This window comes from Manis javanica, chromosome 13, assembly GCF_040802235.1.
Source record: "Manis javanica isolate MJ-LG chromosome 13, MJ_LKY, whole genome shotgun sequence".
Taxonomy (NCBI): Eukaryota; Metazoa; Chordata; class Mammalia; order Pholidota; family Manidae; genus Manis; species Manis javanica.
Genome location: NC_133168.1, coordinates 7325384 through 7349963, shown reverse-complemented (window position 1 = coordinate 7349963; position 24580 = coordinate 7325384). Strand labels below are relative to the sequence as shown.

The 24580-nt window shown below is 36.0% G+C and overlaps 1 protein-coding gene across 4 annotated transcripts in view; it reads right to left on the bottom strand.

Moving 5' to 3' along the window:
- ASCC3 (activating signal cointegrator 1 complex subunit 3) overlaps window positions 1-24580 on the bottom strand; it is a 285280-nt gene that overhangs the window by 136149 nt on the left and 124551 nt on the right. For all 4 annotated transcript variants that reach the window (XM_073220915.1, XM_073220914.1, XM_073220916.1 and 1 more), the window contains one exon: window positions 4449-4583. In XM_073220915.1, coding sequence (XP_073077016.1) covers window positions 4449-4583 — 135 coding nt within the window. The remainder of the gene's footprint in view (window positions 1-4448; window positions 4584-24580) is intronic.

The following is a 24580-nucleotide window of genomic DNA, read 5'->3' as shown; positions in this document are numbered from 1 at the left end:
AAATCATTTTCTCAATAGGTATATAAGATTTAATTGAATTGCCGTCCATATCTTACTTTAAAATTCGCTTCTTATTGGACATTTATGCTGTTTGTTTTCATTATAATGTGCTGTAGTGAATCTCTGGGTGTATATTAGCTTTTCTTTTTAATCTTTCCTTGGAAAGATTCTCAGGTTTAGGATTTCAAGGTTAAAGGCTCTGAAAAAAAGCTTAGAATTTGAAGAAATTCTTATAATATTAACAAAATGACTTTTAAAATGATTGAACTGATAATTACTACAGGAAATCTAGGAGTATACAAAATGCTCAAATCATCTTCAGAACTGGGCATTATAATTTTTGTTTTTTTATGCTTTATTTAGTTTAAGAGTACACAGTCTGCTAATTTACATATTTTACTAATAATTTTTTTCTTTCACAGCTTATTTTATTTCTTCTTTTTGCTCACTCATTTACTGAAAACTTCATGTTTTATTGAATTTAATAAGTACACATATAAAGATGTAGATATTAACTAGTTTGCTGTATCTGTTACTAATATTTCCCCCAAACTGTTTATTGCTTTCTATAATTCAATATATTATTTTTTGTAGTCCAAAAGATTCAAATTTATATGTTGTCACATCTATCATTCTTCAAAGCTGTCTTCTTTCCTTTCCAAGCTCACACATAATTATTTACAGAGCGTCTACTGTGTCAGGCAAGATCTACGTTACCTCACTTATTACAAAAATCTGAATATAAAGGTATCACTGCTGTTTTATTTATGATGAAATTGTGGCTTGAGGAAGTTAAAAGGCTATGTTAGAGTGTCAGAGTCAAGATTAACACCCAGGTTTGCCTGGATCCAAGCCTTTATTCTACAGGAGACGCCTTCCCTTTGAAAACAGGAATGGCATGCTTCCAAATATCCAATTAAACACTCAGTTCCATTTTTTATTAATTTTCTTTGACTTTATCTTTAAAATATGAATACATTTTCGACATTCTTTCTATGTGGTTATGACAGACATTAGAATTACTACATTAGCGTTTAACAGGAAAGATGGTTGATAAGGCTGAGTAAAGAAGATGATCATATTTTGCATATATTTAAAGTAAAAAAAAATAAGAGAAAGGGGGCTATTAGGCACCTGCTACTGTCTTTAGCTATGAGATATCTATTTCAGGAAGAGAAAATTCTCATTTTATTTGGCTATACTGACACCGTAAAGCTACCAGAGCAGAAGTAAGCGAAGCTGTCAATATTAAGTATCAAACAACTTTTATCAAAGTCAAATTCCTTTAATTTAAGCAAAGGCTAAAGCTGAGCTATGAAAACAAGGAGATGACTGGTAGATCTAGATAATGAAAAAAGTCATAACATGATACTTTAAGGTATTTTGAGGGTCCATATTACTGTTGGATTTTCCTTAGTGTTCTTATTTGTTTAACAGATATTTTCAATAACTACATTCATGAGGCTTATTCATGACAGACCATTTCTACCTACAAGAAAAACTCAATATCACAAATATATGTAAAAAAGTGAACCAATCAGTACCCATAAATGGGAAAACTACTGCACAGAGTGTGGGAAGGAACTCATCCTAGCACTAGAATACTTAAAACCTGTTTAAAATTTTTCCCCAAAGGAAAAAATTTATTTGACTGAGATCATGAGTGAAACAGAATCTGAAGAAATAAAACTGAAGAAATGCTTTTAAAAACTGTGCTTGGTAAGTCAGGAATTGAGATGGTTACATTAAACACTTAGGGGTAAAGTATCACTGTGGCACAGTAGGGACTTAGCTGTATTTCCATTAACAGGAGTCATGAGGCTACATTTCTATGGATTATGATAGCAAATTTACCTTTTATTTTAATGTTTTGACTACTTAATTTCCCATTTTTCAGACACATGTAAAGAAATATTTCCTACCACCATGGTAATAGCTTCCTAAGAATTGCTAGAATATTAACACCATTCAAGCTCAAAAGGCAGTTCAAGGAATAAGGAGAAATATACAACCAGTAATAGAAGAATAATCTAAAGTTCTGGAGCTTCAAGAAAGCATGTTCAGAAAGACTATCATTTAAAATAAACTGTGGAGGGGCCAACTTTTTGGAATCTCACTTTAGGAATCTCACTTTGAAGGATATGGTGAGGCTGAAGAAATGTTCTTCCATTTTATTAAAAACAGAACAAAACCCCCAAACATCTCAAAGCCTTAAAGGCTTTAGAAAGTCCACGATTGGGTCTGCTTTTGGACAAATAGGATGCAGTGTGGTGACGAGGGTAGACTTTGGAATCAGACTGGTTCAAATCACAGTTCCACTGCTTTTTACATGGTAATCTGTTGGAAAATTATTCTCTCTTTCAGTTTCAGTTTCCTTACCTAGAAAATGGGGGTACGAATCTCTAAAGAATAGTAGTATAGATCGAATGAGAAAATTAAACTGAGAACATCTCTTATAATATGTGTCTTAGAGAAGCAAAGGCAAAAAGAAAAAAGTAACTTTGGTGAACCAGAATCAGCTCAATAACCATATGGAAGGCTGGGAAAATACTGGTGAACAGGATAACGTTCCTTCTGTGCTTATTAATATAATAAATGCTTGTGGAATTCATTCTTATTTTAAAAAATCCAATAACAACAGACGGGTTGGATAAAAATCAAGTGTAATAAAGATACTAAAAAAAGGTATAATAAAAATGAGTAGGGAATTTTGAAGTCTACCCAACTGTATTAAAACTCTCCATTCCTCCATGGTTTTTTTTTAGCATAGTGATCTGTGAATATGTATTTGGTGACACTGCCTTAAATAAATGTTTGAAAATGTCTCTATAAATTTTTTTAATATGCTTTAGAATATTTCATGCTATATTTGAATTACACATATGCCATATTGAGGGATAATAACAGTACAAACCTATATTGTAGGTCGTGTAAAGATTGAGTGAGTCATATAAAGCAATGAAAACAATGACTGGAACTAGTCAACATTTCATAAATGTTAAGCATTATTATTATTACGGGAGTTAAATAATAAGCCTGCATTATTTAGAATAGCAACAGCTCTCAGAATCAAGAGGTATAAAGTGACCAGAAATCCACAAGATGGCTCTCAAGGCTTGGCTTTTAAACACAGTAGAGTTGCTTTTATTTCCAGAGAAATGAAACAAGACTTACGAATGCCAACCTCATTTTTCAAAGATGCTAATAAATTTATAATTAATAAATAACTGGGGGAATACAAAGCTGTATAGTACGTGTTATATCACAGAAAATTTTATAAAGTGAGAAACAGGAAAATGAACAGATTTTATAGTTCTAAATTGAAAGAGACTCGGATGTTTAAAACAACTGGCACCAGATAATCATATTCAGAATTTAGAATATCAATATAAAATGGTGAAGTTTATAGTGAAGTCATAATAATTAAAAACATTTTGCTAACACGATAAATGTGAAAGTGGAGAGCACAGTGCCTGGCAGCGAGCAGTTGTTGAGTAAACACCAGTTAAATCTTATGCATATAAAAGATTTTAAAGTTATTATAATTTTATGCCTGATTTTTTAATTTGAAAGTTTATTTTCTAGCTTTAAATCAAGACAAACTTTTTCTGCAAAGGGACAGAGAATATTTTAGGTTTTGTGGGCCACATAGCGCCAGTAGCAACCATTCAGTTCTTCCCTTGAAGGGCAAAAAAGCAGCCACAAACAAAAAAGGAAGGAGTCTGGCTTTTTTCTAATAAAACTACAAAAACCAGTGGCTGTGAATGGACCTTGGGCTGTAGTTTGTCCACTCCTGATCTAGATCATTATTTGGCACAATTAAATAAAACTTTCTGTAAATCTTAGGATACTATTAGTACCCAAGTTGCCTAGAGATGTGTGTCTCAAGTGGGAATGTCACCTGGGGGTTGAGGTGAAATGTAGATTATGATTCGGTAAGTGTGGTGTGGGGCCTGAGGAGCTGCGTTTCTAACAGGGACCTGGGCTTTCTGGTCCTCTGAGTGTACACTGAGTACAAGGCAGCTGTTCTCAAACTTCTTGGTCTCTCATCTTCACATTCTTAGAAAGAACCTTTGCTTTTGTAGGTTATAGCTGTCCATATTGACTTTGAAAAAAGGAAATTCAAAAAATATGTATCTATTAACTCTCTAAAAGAACAATCATACACCTATGAGATGTTAACATATACTATGAAATTTAGCTGTATTTTAAATATATTTAAAGATCAGGACTAAACCCTATAGAAAGAGGTGATAATTGAACCCATCATGCATTTGGATCCTTTGAAGGATCATTAAGTCAAGAAAAAAGTAAAAATCATAACATGATAAATCTGTACAATTAACTTCCTAGAAATATGAGACCATGGATTGTTCATATATAAAATACCTGGTATATCTGGCAATTATGTGCTTTAATTCTTGGCTCTTGCCGCCACTGTGTCCTACCTGTTTTTCTGCATGCCCGTATTCAGATCCTTGTGCAGGCAAAAAGCAGGAAATCTGGCCACTATGTTTTGCTCTTTCTATTAGAGACATAGCTGTTCTTACAGTGGCATTTCGAGCATGTACAAACACCATCACCTAAAATAAAAGAAAACAGTTTATTTAATACTCAAATTCATTAAAAGATGGCTTAATTCTAGTCTGGAAACCATCTTACACAACCAACTATTAAATTTTTAAAATAAAACCCCCAGTTTATGATTCTCCAACATTTCCTTATTTTAGAACAAAGTATATATATAGGATAAAGGCAAGTTAAAGAAAATTTAATAACCTGGCTTTATTTATTATTAGCCTATAAATTGGCAGAAGTCAGACTGAAATTAATGGTTATATAATATGCAGAGTTTAATTTGTGCATTTCTCTCTTGAAGACATGATTCATGAGCACAATCAACAATTATGGGGACAGAGTACAAAAATACATGAGAGCTTTATTTCTTCACAGTCAGTGAAATTTCCAGTATCATAAAGATGTATAAAGAAACTGAAAACAATAAAGAACACACTTCCTTGGACAAAATCATGTCGAAGAATAACCGTTTAAAATAGGGTTTAGTGATGTCACCACTGGTGATGGAAATGCTTCCGGAGAGGTATTTGGAATGTTGTGTTGTGCTCGACCTCCCTGTGGAACTGTTCACACGGGAGCTGTAGAAATGTGAACGAGGGAGAAGTCACGCAGGGGGAAGCTTTGTTAAGGAGAAGCAGGAAAAAGTACTTTCAGGGTCGGTCACTAGGCAGAATGTGAAAATGCAAGTGGAAAGAACTAAATTACGGAGTGAGGAGCGGCCTTCAGGACCAGCCCGTCAGGGCCTGCCTTCTCTCCTCTGTGGTGTTTCTGCTTTGACCTTCATCTCCCCCACATTCAGCTCAACCCCCACCTTCCTGAAGAGCCATTACTTTGATAAAAATAATTTCATTCTTTCATATGAACTGACATTTTTAATTTTAGATGGTATGAAAAGCATCTTTGGATAACCGACAATTTCATCAAAATCTGGGACACACAATCTGAGGACAACCAGTGAGGAGGTTTCAGATGACTTGTAGACAGGCTGGCCCCAACTCCTAAACAAACCAAGGCCTCTGGATTTCTATGGGGTGCCATGGTATTGCCCTTAGACCTCGGCAACTTGGAGGACTTAAGTCTTGCCTCTTCCCAGCAACTCTTCATATTCTTCTGCTAATTATGTTTTCCTAGAAACTAGAACTTTGCTTTATTTCCAGACTACCTATTAAGGAAGATACACATCCAACTGGCCTTAGTCAGGGAATTGACAGGCTCAGGAGTTGACCTAAATAAAAAGAGAAGATTGTTTTGAGGACAAACAAAAATAAAAAAGAAAGGAGGCCTTGGATTGACCAGAAAGGAGGCAGGGTGACTCAGACCTGGAGCACGCACTCCATAATGTGCCCATAGTAATCTTAAGTTTGTAAATTTGTCAAAGAAAATGCCCCACATGTGGGATGCTGATTAAAATTCACAGTAGAGTAAAATCTCAGATAACAATCATTCAAGAAACTGCAATGCTTAAATACCTAGTATTCTTTTTGGGTGTATTCAAAGTTAAGGAGAGCAGATCACCTGGGGAAGACAGGAATCTCAATGAAAATCTTCCAAAGTACTTAGAGACAATGAAAAAAGCATTGCAAGTGGAGAAATTAAACTAAGTTAATCACAGCCTTCAAGAACATAAAGCTTGAGATTTCACACTTTGTCAGAGTTCTAACTTACTTGCTGATACTACTGTATTTTGAAAAGAAATATGATCATAATAATATTCCTAAAGAGTACACTAATAAAATGTATTTCAGTAAGCTTCATAGGTACTTGGAAAATTTTTCTGTTTTCCTTGTTCTCAACTAAAAAAACCCAAATCTGATTTTGGTAAGCTCTCTAGTTTTCCAGGGAAACATCTTTACCTCATAGGACATCAAGAAACAGACATGTCAGCTCACTGCACATGGTGTCGGCTGGATGGAGGAGGCTGCAGCAGTATTTAGGATATTTACCCTTGGTAATTTTAATGCATTACCTTGAAGTACATTCCCTTTCCATGCTTCTCACACGGAGGCCTAGGAACCGCACTTCAGAATCACTAAAACAGATTTCTGGGCCCTCCCCTAACAGAAGCTGAGTAAGAATATCCAGGGGTAGGGCCTGGAAATCAAATTAGTAACAAGCACTTCGATGACCACTGCATATTACTGTGTGAAATCAGTTAATAATTACCACCAAGTTAGTTTTCTTCTGTTGAAAGAAGTTTAAAAGGGAACAAAGCCACCACTACAAAGGTGGTTTAAAAAATTTCTTAATAACCTGTCTTTATTTACCAATTCATATAAAATATCAGGGAATATTAAAGTATTTTATAGAGTTAGTAAAGCCCCAAGATCATTTGCCAGATGGGCTAGGGGTTTATAACGCACCCAGACTTCTATTCTCCATATTTCAAATGCCACATTATGCAAATCCTGTTGAAATAACAGATATGGAGAACATAAGGGAAAATAAAATATGACCCTAAATCTTCATTAATTATTTCAGTCTGATTTGTCAGCTTATCATTTTGCAAATTATTTTCTACTGCAGCCAAGAGAATTATTAGTTACAATTTATAAAGTAGCAATTTCTTTTTATTAAAGGATCCATCATTTCTTGTTCAGTAAAATAAACTCTTATTAAGAATTTTCTGTCTAGAGGCTACCACAGAAGCCATTACAAGGTTCTGGGTCTCTATAAACATACTTGATTTTATGGTTTGTTAATTTGGTTAATTAATTTAAATAGGCTCATATGAAAATTATAACTAACGGAGAGGACAGCAGTTTCATTTGGCAGAAATAACTCCAAATTAATCTTAGAAACAGTGCTGGCAAACGAACAGCAGTTAAATGGGCATGAGTCATTAAAATAAGATAGAACAGTAGATACGAGTCAACAATGTGGGTATAATTTAACTGTTTTGTAAAACTTTATATTTTTATTTGAGATTTGTGAGGTTAATGCATTTAAATTATTTTAGATACTGATTTCTAGCTTAAAAAGCCATTTTGTTTAAAAAACATATAAGGCAATCAGTCCTGCACTAGGAAAGAAAGTATGTGAATTTGAGTTTGGTCCTGTCCTGTTTGTTGAACTTGCCAAAGCGGTGTTCCCCACGTGAGATGCTGATCACATTGATGCAAGGGTGACAGCTCAGAAAATCATTCGACAAACTACAGTGCTTTTAACTAACTGATACTGTTTCAGTGTATTCAAAGGAAAGAAAGACATATTATTTGAAAAACCAAAAAAATCCTACTTTGAAATGTTAAATACCAGTTTGATTTAGATTTAATCTCTAGGAAGAAGGATCTAGAGTGATGACACCCTGAATCCAATAATGAAGAAACTTAGGATGACATGATGTTTAAATCAGTCATTTGCTAACTGTGAGAGAAGGCCCCAATTAATCTCCAGGTTATACTTCTCTTTTTGTTGTTTGCTATGACTGTTGTTCCTTTCCGTATTGTAGTTGTTTATGTAGTGAGTGGCAGATCCGGTGTCTGTCACCTTTCCAGACTCCAGTCCTACACAATAGTAACTAGATAGACACTCCAGAAGTGTGTATTCACCACCTTATGGATTTGCTCTCACCTCTGTACCTTTGGCCTCTGTATACTTTCCCTTAAAATGCATTTTATTTTCTCCTGTGGGACCATGTCTCTTTTCTACTTAAAGCATTTCCAGGCAAACTAAAGCAAAATGTATTTTTCACTTAGATCCAAAGTACCATCACGCTTATAAGTTCATTATTAAATATGTTCTTTAAGTTTTTACCTTGACACCATAAATCTGTAATGCATTTGTATGTTTCCAGGCCTTTAAAGGATGTCTTTTTACTTTATTTAGTTCTGCCAACTTGATCTGTGGAAATTCTACACACCTTTAAGGCCAGTTCTAATGATTCTTCTCCAGTCTCTCCAAGGCAACTTAATCATTCCTATAGTGTCGTTTCATACTTATGCCTTGTGCAATCCCAACATATACACAAGTCATTCCACAGTTGTTAATAATTACTAGGACTAATAATAAAAGACCTGATTTATTAAGTTCTTACTATGTGCTAAGTCCAGAAGTAGGTACAATGCATAGTTATCTTACTATTAACAACACAATTAGGTAGGTATTCTATTACTATTTTACAAATAAGAAAACTGAAGCTCACAGTTTTAATAACTGGCTACTCATTCAATAGTAGAACAGGGAATTAGCCTCAGATCTGACTGTCTGAAGCCTACTTTACATCAGGTTATATTCCCTACTTGGGTGCTGCCTGAGGGCAGGCTCACATATCACTGGTCTTGAGGGTCCCTGGCCACTCCCTGTACCACTCTCCGTGCTTTCACACAATCGGTGGGCTCTCAATAAATGACTGCTGAAATCCAGTGTCAGAAATGGTCAGCTTTCACAAAAAAATGTATTGCTTAGCATATGTGAGAAGAGATTTGAATTTAAAAGTGTATAACTCAGAATCAGATGTAGGCTGAGTTAATACGTTCACTGATACCTTTAATTAGAATATGGGACACCAAGCTAACTTCCAATTATTCAACTAGACAATTAATTTTCCTGGATAGCTTTATTAAAACATATTAGGAAACATTCCACTGATATTTAATAAACTAAAATTGCTATTGATTAGTCTTTTGATATTGTCAGAAAGCTACATGTATGCATGCATTTTCATGCCAGTGAAAGTTCAAAATTTGTGATTTAAGAGAAACAATTTATAAAATAAGCTATTCTGAGAGCATCTTAAAAAAACAACAAAATCCTGGACTTTAAAGTCAAAGGTAGTTTCTAAATGAAAGCGACTAAATTACAATGAATCAAGTTAATCAAATTCATTAACCAAAATGTCTTACTGATGGATACAAATAAAGAGAACTTACATTTTATAATGGTAGAATATTTGACACTAATATATTTGGATTACATCAATAAAACTATGATTACTAAAAGTAGGGCAAATACAATACATTTTAAAATCCTCTATTACATTAATCATGGGTGTAACAACTAGCACTTAACAGCTAGGCATTTATTATCAGATATTCCTGGCAACCAACTAAATTACTGAGCATATTTTTTAGTTTAAAAAGACTTGGTAAAACGTTTATCAGATACACCAAGAAAATACAAACTCCAACAAATAGGATTAATTTATCTTGTCCTAGCTGTATCAGAAAACTGTATTAATTCACTGGCTAGTCTTCATGCATTATGCAAATAAAGCAAAAAATAGTCCGGAGTAGAGAAGAGCTGTTCTGCAGCTACAAGCTGTGTAATTAGATCTACACTTTGCAATTCAGAGCTACCTCTGGACTCTCACGCTGAGAATCTGCAGTTCTTCTCAAGAAACCTAAGCTTTTAAGAGATAAAAAGATTCAAGTTATTATTACTGAATTATATGAGGGCATAACCCTGAATGTGAAATATATTCTTCACCAATTTCTCTAAAGGAATTATTTTTAATATTTATCAGTTCCTATGTTTGAATTGTAGGGAGCTTTAACTGCTATTATTTGGTTAAAAGAAATCCATAGTACTTCATGTCTTCTAAACCCTAAAAGATACTTGTTATCAAAATGTATAATAAAAATAAAAAAACAAACTTCAAGACTTAGTGTACCTTATGTACTCTGCCAGCAAAAATACGTATCATCATTTTCTAACTAAGTCCATTGTAAAAAATATTATCTTACAATTCACCCTATTATCAGTACACTGTACAGAATACTTATAAGCATATGATAGTTGTATTTCAGCAGTCTCTGAAATACTAAGAACACAAAAAATACAGAAAAATGTAGTTTTAAAAATGATAAATATTTAGAGTGCATTTTCCTTTTACTACAAACACAACTTAATTAAAAGCATTGTTTTCTTAAGCACTGCAGGAAAAATGGAAGTTCCTATGGCCAGGATCCTCACCCGATCCTTTTCTACTTGACAATGTAATTGGCCTACTGAGTAGGCACAGGCTTATACACCCATTGGCAATGAGCCATTATTGTCAGTCTTATTATATGAAGAGCTCTGCCCAGAGGCAGAGATGGAGATGGTTTGTGGACTTGCAAGAGACAGATGTGATTCCATCACTCAGTCTGCCACTGTGAGAATAAAGCTTGGTATAAACCCTTTTACCCCCAAAGATCTGTACAATATATATAATGTAAAGATATACATTATTTGCTCTCACTGAATCCAGAGTGAACCTGCCCAGGGGCAAATCCCCCTCAGGTGAGACAAGCACTAATTAATTTCTTCAGACATTAAGTGTATATATGTCTTATGTCATCCAATTGATGTCTTAGTAAATTATTTATACATTCTTAATTGAGGACTTGTTTTATATATGCACTATGTACATTTATGCATTCAATTAGTTTGAGATCTGAATTCATTTTTTGAGCTTATTCATTATATTTATAAACATAAGTAACTTTAACAATATTGTATATGCTATAGATGAAAGTGTATTTTATGCCATAGAATTTTTACACACAAAAATGTTATAATTTTCATCTACTTTTTTATAACACACAAAAGTAAGTAGATATAATCAAGAATATTAATTTTACTTGTTCAAATTACTTAAACAAATTTAAGATACACTCAAACTAATTTTTTGGTTTAGGAAAAACTTCTTAGCAATCTAGGCCAAGCTCTTACCAGCTGAGAAATCACTGTGTACAACATACAGACTTATTTTGAATACCAATGGTGTTTTAGAAACAAACAGACCTATATCTGACTCATAACTAGCATTTATATAGTCGATAAACCCAGGCAAATTCACCTGTGCTTCAGTTTTTACCTGTGAAATGGAGATAACAGTACCTGCCTGGCAAGGCTGCTGTAGAGACAGCAAATAATGGGGAAGTACTGAGAAGCAGCCAAGGTCATTACAGGTTTATTTGTTTTACAAAGGTTTTCCTTACATTCAACCCAAGTCTGCCCCTTACACCAGGACCAAGGTTAGGACTGCTCTCTAAGGTAAAGGAAGCAATTGCAATTATTTCTCACACATAAGAATTTCTCACATATTTGAAAACTTCCACCGTATCTCCAGTATGATTGATCTTTTCTCAGCTCATCATCGGTTTTCAGTGCTGTTTTGCACAAACGGTAGTTCTTATGGTTTGACACTAGATGAGTCCTATGTTCTTTATTCTTTTGTAATACTAAAAAGTATGCACTGAAGTAAGATAATTTGCTGAAGAAATGATTTGTTTAAATGTATATAGGCCTTCTGACTACCGTGTTCTTACCTTGATTAAATAATTTAATATAGCTTTACATTATTTTCAAAGACATCAATTTTTGAACAACTCAAATTACTGAGAAACTTGAAAGAACTTGGAAGGCATACACTGGTATCCATTTCTCAAAAATACGAAAAAAAGATTCTTTAATAGTTAAAAGATAATATGCTTTTCTGAAAATATTGAATCTTAAAACATTTTTTTATCATTGAAAGTTATTCGGCTGCTATATATGTTTTGCACATACAAGTAATGATTTCCGCAGGCCAGATTTCTCAGGTGAAATTTACAAACACATTCTCTGTATTCTCTTCTCTTTGGAGAGCAATAATAGTTAAATGAAAATGTTGACTTCATGGGGGTAAAAACATTGAAAGAGAAGTGAAAAGGCCCAGGGTCTAGTTTCAATTGCAAAGTTTATTAGCTGTCCAACTTTGGTCATGTAATTAGGCTTAGTTTTGTCATCTGTAACAAGAAGGTGGACTAATGAACCTCATGTTTTCATAAATTCAATGTCAAAACAAACACAATAGTGATCTACTATTTACCCAAATCAGCAAGATGACAGGTATTAAGCGTTGGTGAGTAGAGTGAAAACAGCACAAACCGTGCAACTCTGTGGGCAAAATGTTCACAATTAATGAGGATAACCCACAGCACTGAGTGGGTAGGGGTGCTGTGGAAAGGTGTGCTCTCTATTTTCTGGCTCAGCCCTACCTAGTTTGTAGAGCTGGTGCAATTTTCAGCTATATATAGGCCTGTCGTAATGCAAACACATGATTTTGTATCAGATTTGAATGATGGAGGTGAATAAAAGACAGTGCATTTGAAAACTTCTAGGCTGCCGCCTTTAGCCAGAATACCCAGTAAGTATTCAAACTGGTATTCAAGACCCATAAGGGAAAACTACTGTTTTGCTTGGTCCAATGTAAATATGACAAAGTGGAAGACCAAATCCCACCTCTCCATGAAAAGCTAACTTGATATTCCGTATGTGAGACTTCAGTCTACTTGATATCTCCACAGAACAGAAACTACTAATCCTTACGTAAATTACAAAAAACTAATACTATAGGACATTGGTTTAAAAACTTATTTTGCCTGTGGAATTCTTTCTCCCAACAAACTCTTTTGCAGCACCTGGGTATATATAAAAACATTAGAGCTACTGAAGTGGACCTGAGAGATTCAAATCTCATTTCTCCCTCCCAAAGTGCTCATCTCCCCCTGCCCCAACTTCATGACAGCAATTCCTGTGGCACTTCAGAGCACCCTGGAGCAGTCTGGAAATACTAGCTGTAAGAGGAACTCTTCTAGTTGAAAGGAACTGCTCAAAATTGTATTTACTTTTTATTAAAAGGTTGAAAATTGTGAAATCCCATTATCTCTTTCATTTTTCTGGATACAATATTTTTGGGAAAGAAATCAGTGAAAATGCTCATTTAAAAAACAAAACACTTTCACTGATTTCTAAATACCCATGCTCTACTGAGAAGGAACCAGGTTTGCTTGCAGAAATGATTAATCAGAAATGATTAACTCCAGTTCTGGGACAGGGGCATGTCAAAAGGACAATGAAGCCAACTTGAAGGTGCTTCCAAATGCCAAATTTGGGTTAATATGATCATCACGGTAAGTAGCATAGTGATGGATTACAACACTATGAGTAAAATAAGAATCCAAGTTGATGAAAAAATGAATTAATAAATAGGGGACAGGGGAGCTCTTCCTTACATACAGTGGAATGGAAGGAATGATGGAGTTAGGAAACCATCAATAATGCTAAAATCAGTGGATGAAAATTTATTATGGAATCTGTACATTTCATGCATAATTACTTGGTTAGCCTTGGTTTCCATCATCAGATTATAAGCACGATAATGCAGAATGTCTGTTTTCTGTCTTCAGCACAGTCTCTGGCACATACTGGGTATTCAATGAATATATGCTGAATATTGCAAGGATTGCCTTAGATTAGTCTTAAAAAACCGTCTCCATTCTGCTCAATACCTAGACTGATGACTCTTATAGAATTCACATCCTAAAAGTATAGTTTCTATATTTGGCACTCTACCCCCTGTAGCACTTACCTTAATAAGGCAAATAGGCTACAGGAAGAGATCCTAGATCATGAACCACTCTCAATAATTTGAAGTTTGTACATCTAGAATTCTGTTTCCATTTTTAAATTTCACTCTACATTATAAGTATTAAAGATCATAAGTATTATTAATTTTTCAAAGTTCACAGAGACACACACGAACAAAACCTGTAAGGAACATATATTGAAACCAGCCTACTTGTAATGAGTAATTCAATGATGAAGGGATTTAATGATTAAGTTCTAAAAGTCTAAACACTCTGAATCAATGCCATGTCAAAGATGTCCTCAAATACAAAATCTGAATGATGTGACCCAAGTTACATGGCTCCTAGTTAGTCCCTCTAGTACAGGTGTGGATCATCTTAATTCATTGCTAAACCTGGGTCAGTTCAATAAAGTTGGTAAGAGAGGATAAAGAATCTTTAGTACATTAGAGTATCACACACAGAAGAATGTTTTACTGACATCCACAGCAGTCCAAAATGCATTGACATTTGTTACTGAAAGCCCCAAAATTGCAACATATAATCTGTAGAGCAAATTAAGTGAGACCAGTTAGTCTATTACTATGCAAATAAAATTCATTAGTAAGCTAACAATTTCATTTCTACAGATGCCTTGAAGGCCTATTATTATTCAGCATTATAGGATCTTCTGGACTGAATCTAATTTCAGTAAAATAACAACTTAAAAAAGTATTTTTAAGACTTGTATCAGCATTTTTCATTTCTTTTCTTAGACAATAATCACTATTTATAATTACTAAACACCCAACTGTGCATTTAATATTCTCAAGTAACATACTTGAGGAGAGTCTCCTTAAAAGAATACTTTTTTAAACTTACTTGAGCAGAAGAAATCCTACTAAGCCAATATTCTCTCAACTAGTTAGACTAATTAAAGTTGTACTGCTAAAGGGAAAAAAGAAAATTACAAAATTTTAATTCCTCTTAGATTGGCTCTTAACTGTTTGCATTTTTGGGGGGGGCAAAATTTATAAGCATAAATGAAAACACCTCGATTCTCCACAAATCTTTGTTGTACTCTTCAATGGACTCTACTCATTAAGAAAAACGGTAAGGAAAAATGAAAACAAAAAATTATTTATCTACAAACCCACACTTCAAGTAGTTACACCACACTTAAAAAAAGGGACATTGCCATTTGCCCATCCATTAATCCATTTACACTTATTTGGTCTTTTTCCCTATGAGTTCAAAAGTATAGGTATAAGACAAAGTAAATCAAATGCCACAGTCAAAAAATTGAGATCTAAATACCACAAAACTCAGTAAGTCAACTTCTGGGAATTTACCCAGAGCAATCAAAATCACTAATTTGAAAAAATATATGCCTTCATATGTTTAATGCAACCTAAATGTCCACTGATAGATGAATGGATAAAGAAGATGTGGTATGTATATTCAATGGAATATCACCCATAAAAAAATGAATGAAATCTTGCCATTTGCAGCAACACGGATGGACCTAGAGAGTATTATGCTACATGAACTAAGTAAGACGGGGAAAGACAATAACCATATGACTTTACTTTTATGTGGAATCTAAAAAAATAAAGGAGCAAACAAAACAGAAACAGACTCATAAATACAGAGAATAAACTGGTCGTTGCCATAGGAGAGGGAGGTGGTAGGATGGACAAATAGGTGAAGGTGATAACAGACGTACAAACTTCCAATTATAAAAAGTCACGGGGATGAAAAGTAGAGCATAGGGAATACAGTCATTACTACTGTAAAATCTTTGTATGGTGACAGTTGGTAACTATACTTATTGTGGTGAGCATTTTATAATGAATATAATGGTTGAATCACTATGTTGTACACCTGAAACCAATATAATATTGTACATCAACTAGACTTCAGGTAAAAAAAAAAGTGAAATACTTGAGTTAAAAAAAAAAACTTCAGTAAAAAAAAGTGAAAAAAATAGTAAGATCTAGGTCCGTGGAGAAGAGGACAAAGAAGTGCAAAGTGCAGGAGAGCAGGCAATGTGGGTATGGTTGGAAAGTTTTTGTCTTTTCCTATTTTTTATTTAAAGTAGAAGGTAGCAATACATAGCAGACTACTGCCTTACTGGGATGGTTTATTACAGAACACGACTTTTCCAGATACCTTTAGGGTTTATTGGAAAACAACCCTCCCTTAGGTTCTTGGTGTTCCTCTGTGATCAGGGCCTTCTGGGCAGTGGAAACTGAGGTGGTTTAATGCAGAGAATGTCTCTACTCACCCAGAGACACTGTCTCCCAATCTAGGGGTAACAGAGCCTACAGACTCCTTTCTTATCTCCCAAGGAGACACCTGCTCATAGTCCAGGGCACAGGTCTTCCCGTCCATCCTCAAGAGATGACCTGTTTATATTCCAGAGCAAAGGTAAGGTCCTTGGGCAAGTCATTTGCTCCACTGCTGTCCCCATTCCCTTCCTCCTTCCCCACCCCTCCTTTCTCCCTCTCTCTCTTCTCCTTCCTCCCTCGCTCCCTCCCTCCTTTTCCTTCTCTCTTCCCCTTCCTTCTTGTACCCCCAGCCCCACCCCCAACAGAGGGGAAGACGGACAGATGTGCCAGCAACGACTCCATAAGCCTTAAGTTTCACAACGGCGGCTCAGCTCCTTTGGTGCACTGCATGTGCACGGAGGTAACGGGTCTCACCATGCTGCCCTACGGGACGCTCGGGAGGGCCAGCCAGCCTGATGTTCCGTGAGTAGATGTAAGGTCTGCTCGCTGACCCAGGTGTCTCCTGTTTCTGTTCGTGAGTGTGTAAAGCATATAATCAAGCGAGTCTGCGGCAGGCTGGTGTGCAAGCGGGATGATTATCTCGACCTCTTCACGAGACTTAGGAGACCTCCAATGATACTTCAGAAGCAGCCATTAACTTGATGAATGCTGTGCGATTTGGAAATGCCCACTTTATTTGCCATAATGTAGTTAGATCTGAATTTCCCATCTACTCATTTATAAAACCAAGAAAAAGGTGAGATGAGATTTGAAACTGCTGCATTATTCTCTTAAAAACAGAACCCTATTTTCTAATATTAACTTTGGAGACATGATATCTTTCCTCCCACTCCTCACTTAAATTTGCTACTATGACAACAAAAAAAATCTGATAGGAACTCCAGCTATACGTAAGGCTGTAAAAATCTGCAGTGGTTAATGAAGTTTAAATATTCAGCTCCCTTGTAAGCACTTCGAGCAAATAGGAAATAGTTGTATCAGACTTCCTTGGGACACAAAATTTCATACTTAGATTTAACAAAAAATACTGTTTATCCCATTTTATCAAAAGATGGCTATAAAAATGTAATCAATAAATGCTTGTGGTGTTAACTACACTTCCAAGTCCAAATATCAGCTGGAAACCACTTAATAAAGCGATTCAATATATAATTTTCTAAAATGAAATAAATAGCTGTCAATTCACTTCTGACAATTTAATGTAAAATATTCTTAATAGCTGTGTAGGGAATTTCCTACAGTTATAAATGAAAAATGATTACAAGCAGTTAAAAACTGTTCCATGTCTACAGTACTGTTACTTAAACAATATAAATAATTCAAAAAAACACCATAAAATAAACATATATGGAAATTAGGTTTTCAACAGAATATATGAAATGTTTGACAGACATGAATAACATAAAAGAGACTTAAGACCTCTTTTAGATTATTTAACATGATAACTATGTGTATACTATTATTTAATACTGTAATTACAGAAATCATATCAGTAAATTACCAAGTAATCTAATAAATTCACCTTATAAAGCTGGAATATTTTATTTCAATCAGCTATGGGTTTATATGAAATCCTTCAAACAAAATTTATAACAAATTATATTGTTTATTTTTTATGTAAAACATGCATTTATGTCAGAAAATAGGCATTAAAAATTTAATAGCTAGTAAAGGGGCAAAGCAACTTGTACTACCTCCAAATTTTGCTACTTAACACATGAAGGGGGCACCAAAGAAGGCACAAGGAAAGAGAAAATGCATAGGAAAGCTCTGGAGGGAGCTACACTGATCAGACACACAAATACAGAGCTAACATGCAAGTATATAATGGATGTGATGGGCGGAGCATAAGCTTCACTTTCCAGGTTTGAATCATTACATATGTTCCTTGATGCTCAACAATGTATCTCAAATAAAGAATATACTTGCAGGAAAACAAAATTACTTGTTTCACTTCCAAATTTTTCCCAAGATCATGCACAGCATTATTGTTTGGTATGGTTCTGATTTTTTGGCTAAATATCTTGGACTGTAGAAAGGTGTTAGCTAAGCTTAGCATATATCACCTGAATTTCTAAACATTATTCTGAGATAAATTGCCCACTAGGTTCTGTCAATTTGTGTTGTAAATTCCAGAAATCATTGATTACCAACTTTAAAAAGCTCAGGTGCCTAAATACATGTACATAATTGCAGAAGCCAGCATGTGCCGGGAGAAAACTGACTATACTTAAGGGATGGGAGTGCTGGGGTGAGGTGAGGTGAGGGCAAAGTAGTTCATTAGCCTTTTCTTCCTACACCTCTGTGTTAATTTATTCACTTGTTAGAAGAACATATTATTTCAGTAACTTGAAAATCCTTAAATATAGGAAAAAAGTAATGTTAATAGCAATGAAGGAAAATACAGTACTAATATTCCTCATTAAAAAGTATTTCCTTTGCAAGTGAAGAGAACATTATAGGGCTAATAAAGAAAATGTTTTATATAAAATTCCAAGAAAATAATTGTCAGTACTCTTAATGTTAGCTATATTTCAGAAAAATGGATTTTTTTCTGTTCTCTTAAAAATGTAAAATTTTAAAAGGATTCAGAAGTTATCCCTTCAGGGCTTAATGAATAGAAATAAAAGAAAGAAGTACTATATTAACTTCAAATAGCTGGTGGCACAAATGATGTCTAAATCATGAAAAATAGCTAAGTCAGATGGATATCTTAAATTAGGAGAAAATTAGATAATTTAATACTTTCAACAGAAAAGACTATAACCAGATGAAATAATATTAAAAGTAAATTTATGTAATGAAACATTTTAAAGGAGAATACCAACATTCTTTCATTGATCTTTCCTGCTTACGGGGGGCGGCGGGGAGAAATCCTTTAAGAACATCAAAGCAATCTTTGAAGTTACTCTGCGCCTCCAGGTTGTATTCTCTGCCTGGATGTTCAGCTTGCTTACTGTGGGATCAATGATTGTCTTCTTGATTTTCCTTGAAGATGGTTGTCCCCTAGTCCTTTAAGAATAAGCTCAGACTGGGGCGGAGCCAACATGGCGCCGTGAGTAGGACAGTGGGAATCTCCTCCCAAAAACATATACTTTTGAAAATACAACTAATCCTAAAAGAGAGACCAGAAGACACAGGACAACAGCCAGACTACATTCACATGCGCGAGAGCCCAGCGCCGGGTGAAAGGGTTAAGATACAAGCCGCAGCCCAGAGGGACCCGAGCACCCCTCACCCCAGCTCCTGGCGGGAGGGAGAGGGAGCCCAGGACTGCTAAACACCCAGCCCCAGCCACCCGCACCAGAGCACAGACACAGTGCATGCGTGGAGGGCTGGAACCTAGGGAAACAGGGCAGCAAGACCTCTGAGCAGGTTACAAAGCTGATGCCCCTGTGACAAAGAAAAGCAAGTGCTTTTTGAAAGTCTTAAAGGGACAGGGACATAACAGCTGGACGGAAACGACAAAGGTCACAGCCCAGTGGCTGGAAATTACAGGGAAAACCGGGCGCACTAACCCCCTGGGCAACAGCTCTGAGACCCCTCACGGAGGTATAAATAGCCAAACAGCAACCCCCCCCCTCCGCCAGGTCCATTACCCCTCCGGGTGCTGCTAAAGCAGAGAAACAGCCTAAGGCAGGCCTCACCCACAGAAAGGGAGATTCCTTCATATCAGCCGGGCAAGACACAAAGACCCAGTCTACATGCAATTACCCAACACAAGCCACTAGGGGTCGCAGTTTTTCCAGTAAAGAAAGGCCAGTAGCAAGTGGAAAGTTTGGCCCTACCAGCGGACAGTCAATAGCACCTGTCAACATGAAAAGGCAAAAAAATATGATCCAGACAAGACTAACCCAGACAGCTTCGGCATCTGCTACATCTTCCCCTGAGAAGGAACCTGGGGAGATAGATTTAACCAGTCTTCCTGAAAAAGAATTCAAAACAAAAGTGATAACCATGCTGATGGACTTGCAGAGAAATATGCAAGAACTAAGGAAGGAGAATACAGAAATAAAACAAGCTCTGGAAGGACTTCAAAACAAAATGGGTGAGATGCAAGAGACCACTAATGGACTAGAAAACAGAGAAAAGGAATGCAGAGAAGCTGATGCAGAGAGAGAGATAAAAGGATATCCAGGAATGAAAGAATGCTAAGAGAGCTGAGTGACCAATTGAAACGGAACAATATCTGCATTATAGGGGTACCAGAAGAAGAAGACAGAGAAAAATGGATAGAAAGTGTCTCTGACGAAATAATTGCCGAAAACTTCCTCAAACTAGGGAAAGAAATGGCCTCACAGACCACAGAGGTACACAGAACTCCCAAGACAAGGGATCCAAGGAGGGCAACACCAAGACACATAATAATTGAAATGGCAAAGATCAAAGACAAGGACAAAGTATTAAAGGCAGCCAGAGAGAAAAAAAAGGTTACCTACAAAGGAAAACCCATCAGGCTATCATCAGACTTCTCAACAGAAACCCTACAGGCCAGAAGAGAATGGCATGATATACTTAATGCAATGAAACAGAAGGAATAGAATGGATAAAAAAGCAAGATCCATCCATATGCTGCTTACAAGAGACTCACCTCAAACCCAAAGACATGCACAGACTTGAAGTCAAGGGATGGAAAAAGATATTTCATGCAAACAACAGAGAGAAGAAAGCAGGTGTTGCAATTCTGGTATCAGACAAAACAGACTTCAGAATAAAGAAAGTAACAAAAGACAAAGAAGGACATTACATAATGATAAAGGGCTCAGTCCAACAAGAGGATATAACCATTATAAATATATATGCACCCAATACAGGAGCACCAACATACCTAAAACAAATACTAACAGAACTAAAGCAGGAAATAGAATGCAATGCATTCATTCTAGGAGACTTCAACACACCACTCACTCCAAAGGACAGATCCACCAGACAGAAAATAAGTAAGGACACAGAGGCACTGAACAACACACTAACACAGATAGACCTAATAGACATCTACAGAACTTTACATCCAAAAGCAACAGGATACAAATTCTTCTCAAGTGCACATGGAACATTCTCCAGAATAGACCACATACTAGGCCACAAAAAGAGTCTCAGTAAATTCCAAAAGATTGAAATCCTACCAACCAACTTTACAGACCACAAAGGCATAAAACTAGAAATAAACTGTACAAAGAAAGCAAAAAGGCTCACAAACACATGGAGGCTTAACAACACGTTCCTAAATAATCGATGGATCAATGAGCAAATCAAAATGGAGATCCAGCAATATATGGAAACAAATGACAAAAACAACACTAAGCCCCAACTACTGTGGGACGCAGCAAAAGCAGTCTTAAGAGGAAAGTATATAGCAATCCGGGCATATTTAAAAAAGGAAGAACAATCCCAAATGAAAGGTCTAATGTCACAATTATCGAAATTGGAAAAAGAAAAACAAATGAGGCCTAAGGTCAGCAGAAGGGGGGGGCATAATAAAGATCAGAGAAGAAATAAATAAAATTGAGAAGAATAAAACAATAGCAAAAATCAATGAAACCAAGAGCTGGTTCTTTGAGAAAATAAACAAAACAGATAAGCCTCTAGCCAGACTTATTAAGAGGAAAAGAGAGTCAACACAAATCAACAGTATCAGAAACGAGAAAGGAAAAATCACAACAGACCCCACAGAAATACAAAGAATTATTAGAAAGTACTATGAAAACCTATATGCTAACAAGCTGGGAAACCTAGGAGAAATGGACAATTTCCTAGAAAAATACAACCTTCCAAGACTGACCCAGAAAGAAACAGAAAATCTAAACAGACCAACTACCAGCAACGAAATTGAAGCGGTAATCAAAAAACTACCAAAGAACAAAACCCCCGGGCCAGATGGATTTACCTCAGAATTTTATCAGACATACAGAGAAGACATAACACCCATTCTCCTTAAAGTTTTCCAAAAAATAGAAGAGGAGAGAATACTCCCAAACTCATTCTATGAAGCCAACATCACCCTAATACCAAAACCAGGCAAAGACCCCACCAAAAAAGAAAACTACACAGCAATATCCCTGATGAACGTAGATGCAAAAATACTCAACAAAATATTAGCAAACCGAATTAAAAAATACATTAAGAAGATTAAACACCATGACCAAGTTGGATTCATCCCAGGGATGCAAGGATGGTACAACATGCAGAAGTCCATCAACATCATCTACCACATCAACAAAAAGACAAAAACCACATGATCATCTCCACAGATGCTGAAAAAGCATTTGACAAAGTTCAACATCCATTTATGATAAAAACTCTCAGCAAAATGGGAATAGAGGGCAAGTACCTCAACATAATAAAGGCCATCTACGACAAACTGACAGCCAACATTATATTGAACAGCAAGAAGCTGAAAGCTTTTCCTCTGAGATCGGGAACTAGACAGGGATGCCCACTCTCCCTACTGTTATTTAACAGAGTACTGGAGGTCCTTGCCATGGCACTCAGACAAAACCAAAAAATACAAGGAATCCAGATTGGGAAAGAAGAAGTTAAACTGTCACTATTTGCAGATGACATGATACTGTACATAAAAAACCCTAAAGACTCCACCCCAAAACTACTAGAACTATTATCGGAATACAGCAAAGTTGCAGAATACAAAATCAGAATCAGCACACAGAAATCTGTGGCTTTCCTATACACTTACAATGAACCAACAGAAAGAGAAATCAGGGAAACAATTCCATTCACAATTGCATCAAAAAAAAAAAAATACCTAGGAATAAACCTAACCAAAGAAGTGAAAGACTTATACTCCGAAAACTACAAGTCACTCTTAAGAGAAATTAAAGGGGACACTAACAGATGGAAACGCACCCCATGCTCATGGCTAGGAAGAATTAGTATCGTCAAAGTGGCCATCCTGCCCAAAGCAATATACAGATTTGGCGCAATCCCTATGAAACTACCAGCAACATTCTTCAATTCAAAAATTCATATGGAAACACCAAAGACCCCGAATAGCCAAAGCAATCCTGAGAAAGAAGAATAAAGTAGGGGGGATCTCACTCCCCAACTTCAAGCTCTACTATAAAGCCATAGTAATCAAGACAATTTGGTACTGGCACAAGAACAGAGCCACAGACCAATGGAACAGACTAGAGAATCCAGACATTAACCCAGACATATATGGTGAATTAATATTTGATAAAGGAGCCATGGACATACAATGGCAAAATGACAGTCTCTTCAACTGGTGATGCTGGCAAAACTGGACAGCTACATGTAGGAGAATCAAACTGGACCATTGTCTAACCCCATATACAAAAGTAAACTCAAAATGGATCAAAGACCTGAATGTAAGTCATGAAACCATTAAACTCTTGGAAAAAAACATAGGCAAAAACCTCTTAGACATAAACATGAATGACCTCTTCTTGAACATACCTCCCCGGGCAAGGAAAACAACAGCAAAAATGAACAAGTGGGACTATATTAAGCTGAAAAGCTTCTGTACAGCAAAAGACACCATCAATAGAACAAAAAGGAACCTTACAGTATAGGAGAATATATTTGAAAATGACACATCCGATAAAGGCTTGACGTCCAGAACATATAAAGAGCTCACACGCCTCAACAAACAAAAAACAAATAACCCAATTAAAAAATGGGCAGAGGAACTGAACAGACAGTTCTCCAAAAAAGAAATACAGATGGCCAACAGACACATGAAGAGATGCTCCACATCTCTAATTATCAGAGAAATGCAAATTAAAACTACAATAAAGTATCACCTCACGCCAGTAAGGATGGCTGCCATCCAAAAGACAAACAACAACAAATGTTGGTGAGGCTGTGGAGAAAGGGGAACCCTCCTACACTGCTGGTGGGAATGTAAATTAGTTCAACCATTGTGGAAAGCAGTATGGAGGTACATCAAAATGCTCTAAAGAGACTTATCATTTGACCCAGGAATTCCACTCCCAGGAATTTCCCCTAAGAACGCAGCAATCAAGTTTGAGAAAGACAGATGCACCCCTATGTTTATCGCAGCACTATTTACAAAAGCCAAGAATTGGAAGCAATCCGAATGTCCATCGATAGATGAATGGATAAAGAAGATGTGGTACATATACACAATGGAATACTACTCAGCCATAAGAAAAGGGCAAATCCTACCATTTGCAGCAACATGGATGGAGCTGGACGGTATTATGCTCAGTGAAATAAGCCAAGCGGAGAAAGAGAAATACCAAATGATTTCACTCATTTGTGGAGTATAAGAACAAAGGAAAAACTGAAGGAACAAAACAGCAGCAGAATCACAGAACTCAAGAATGGACTAACAGGTACCAAACGGAAAGGGACTGGGAAGGATGGGTGGGTAGGGAGGGATAATGGGGAGAAGAAGAA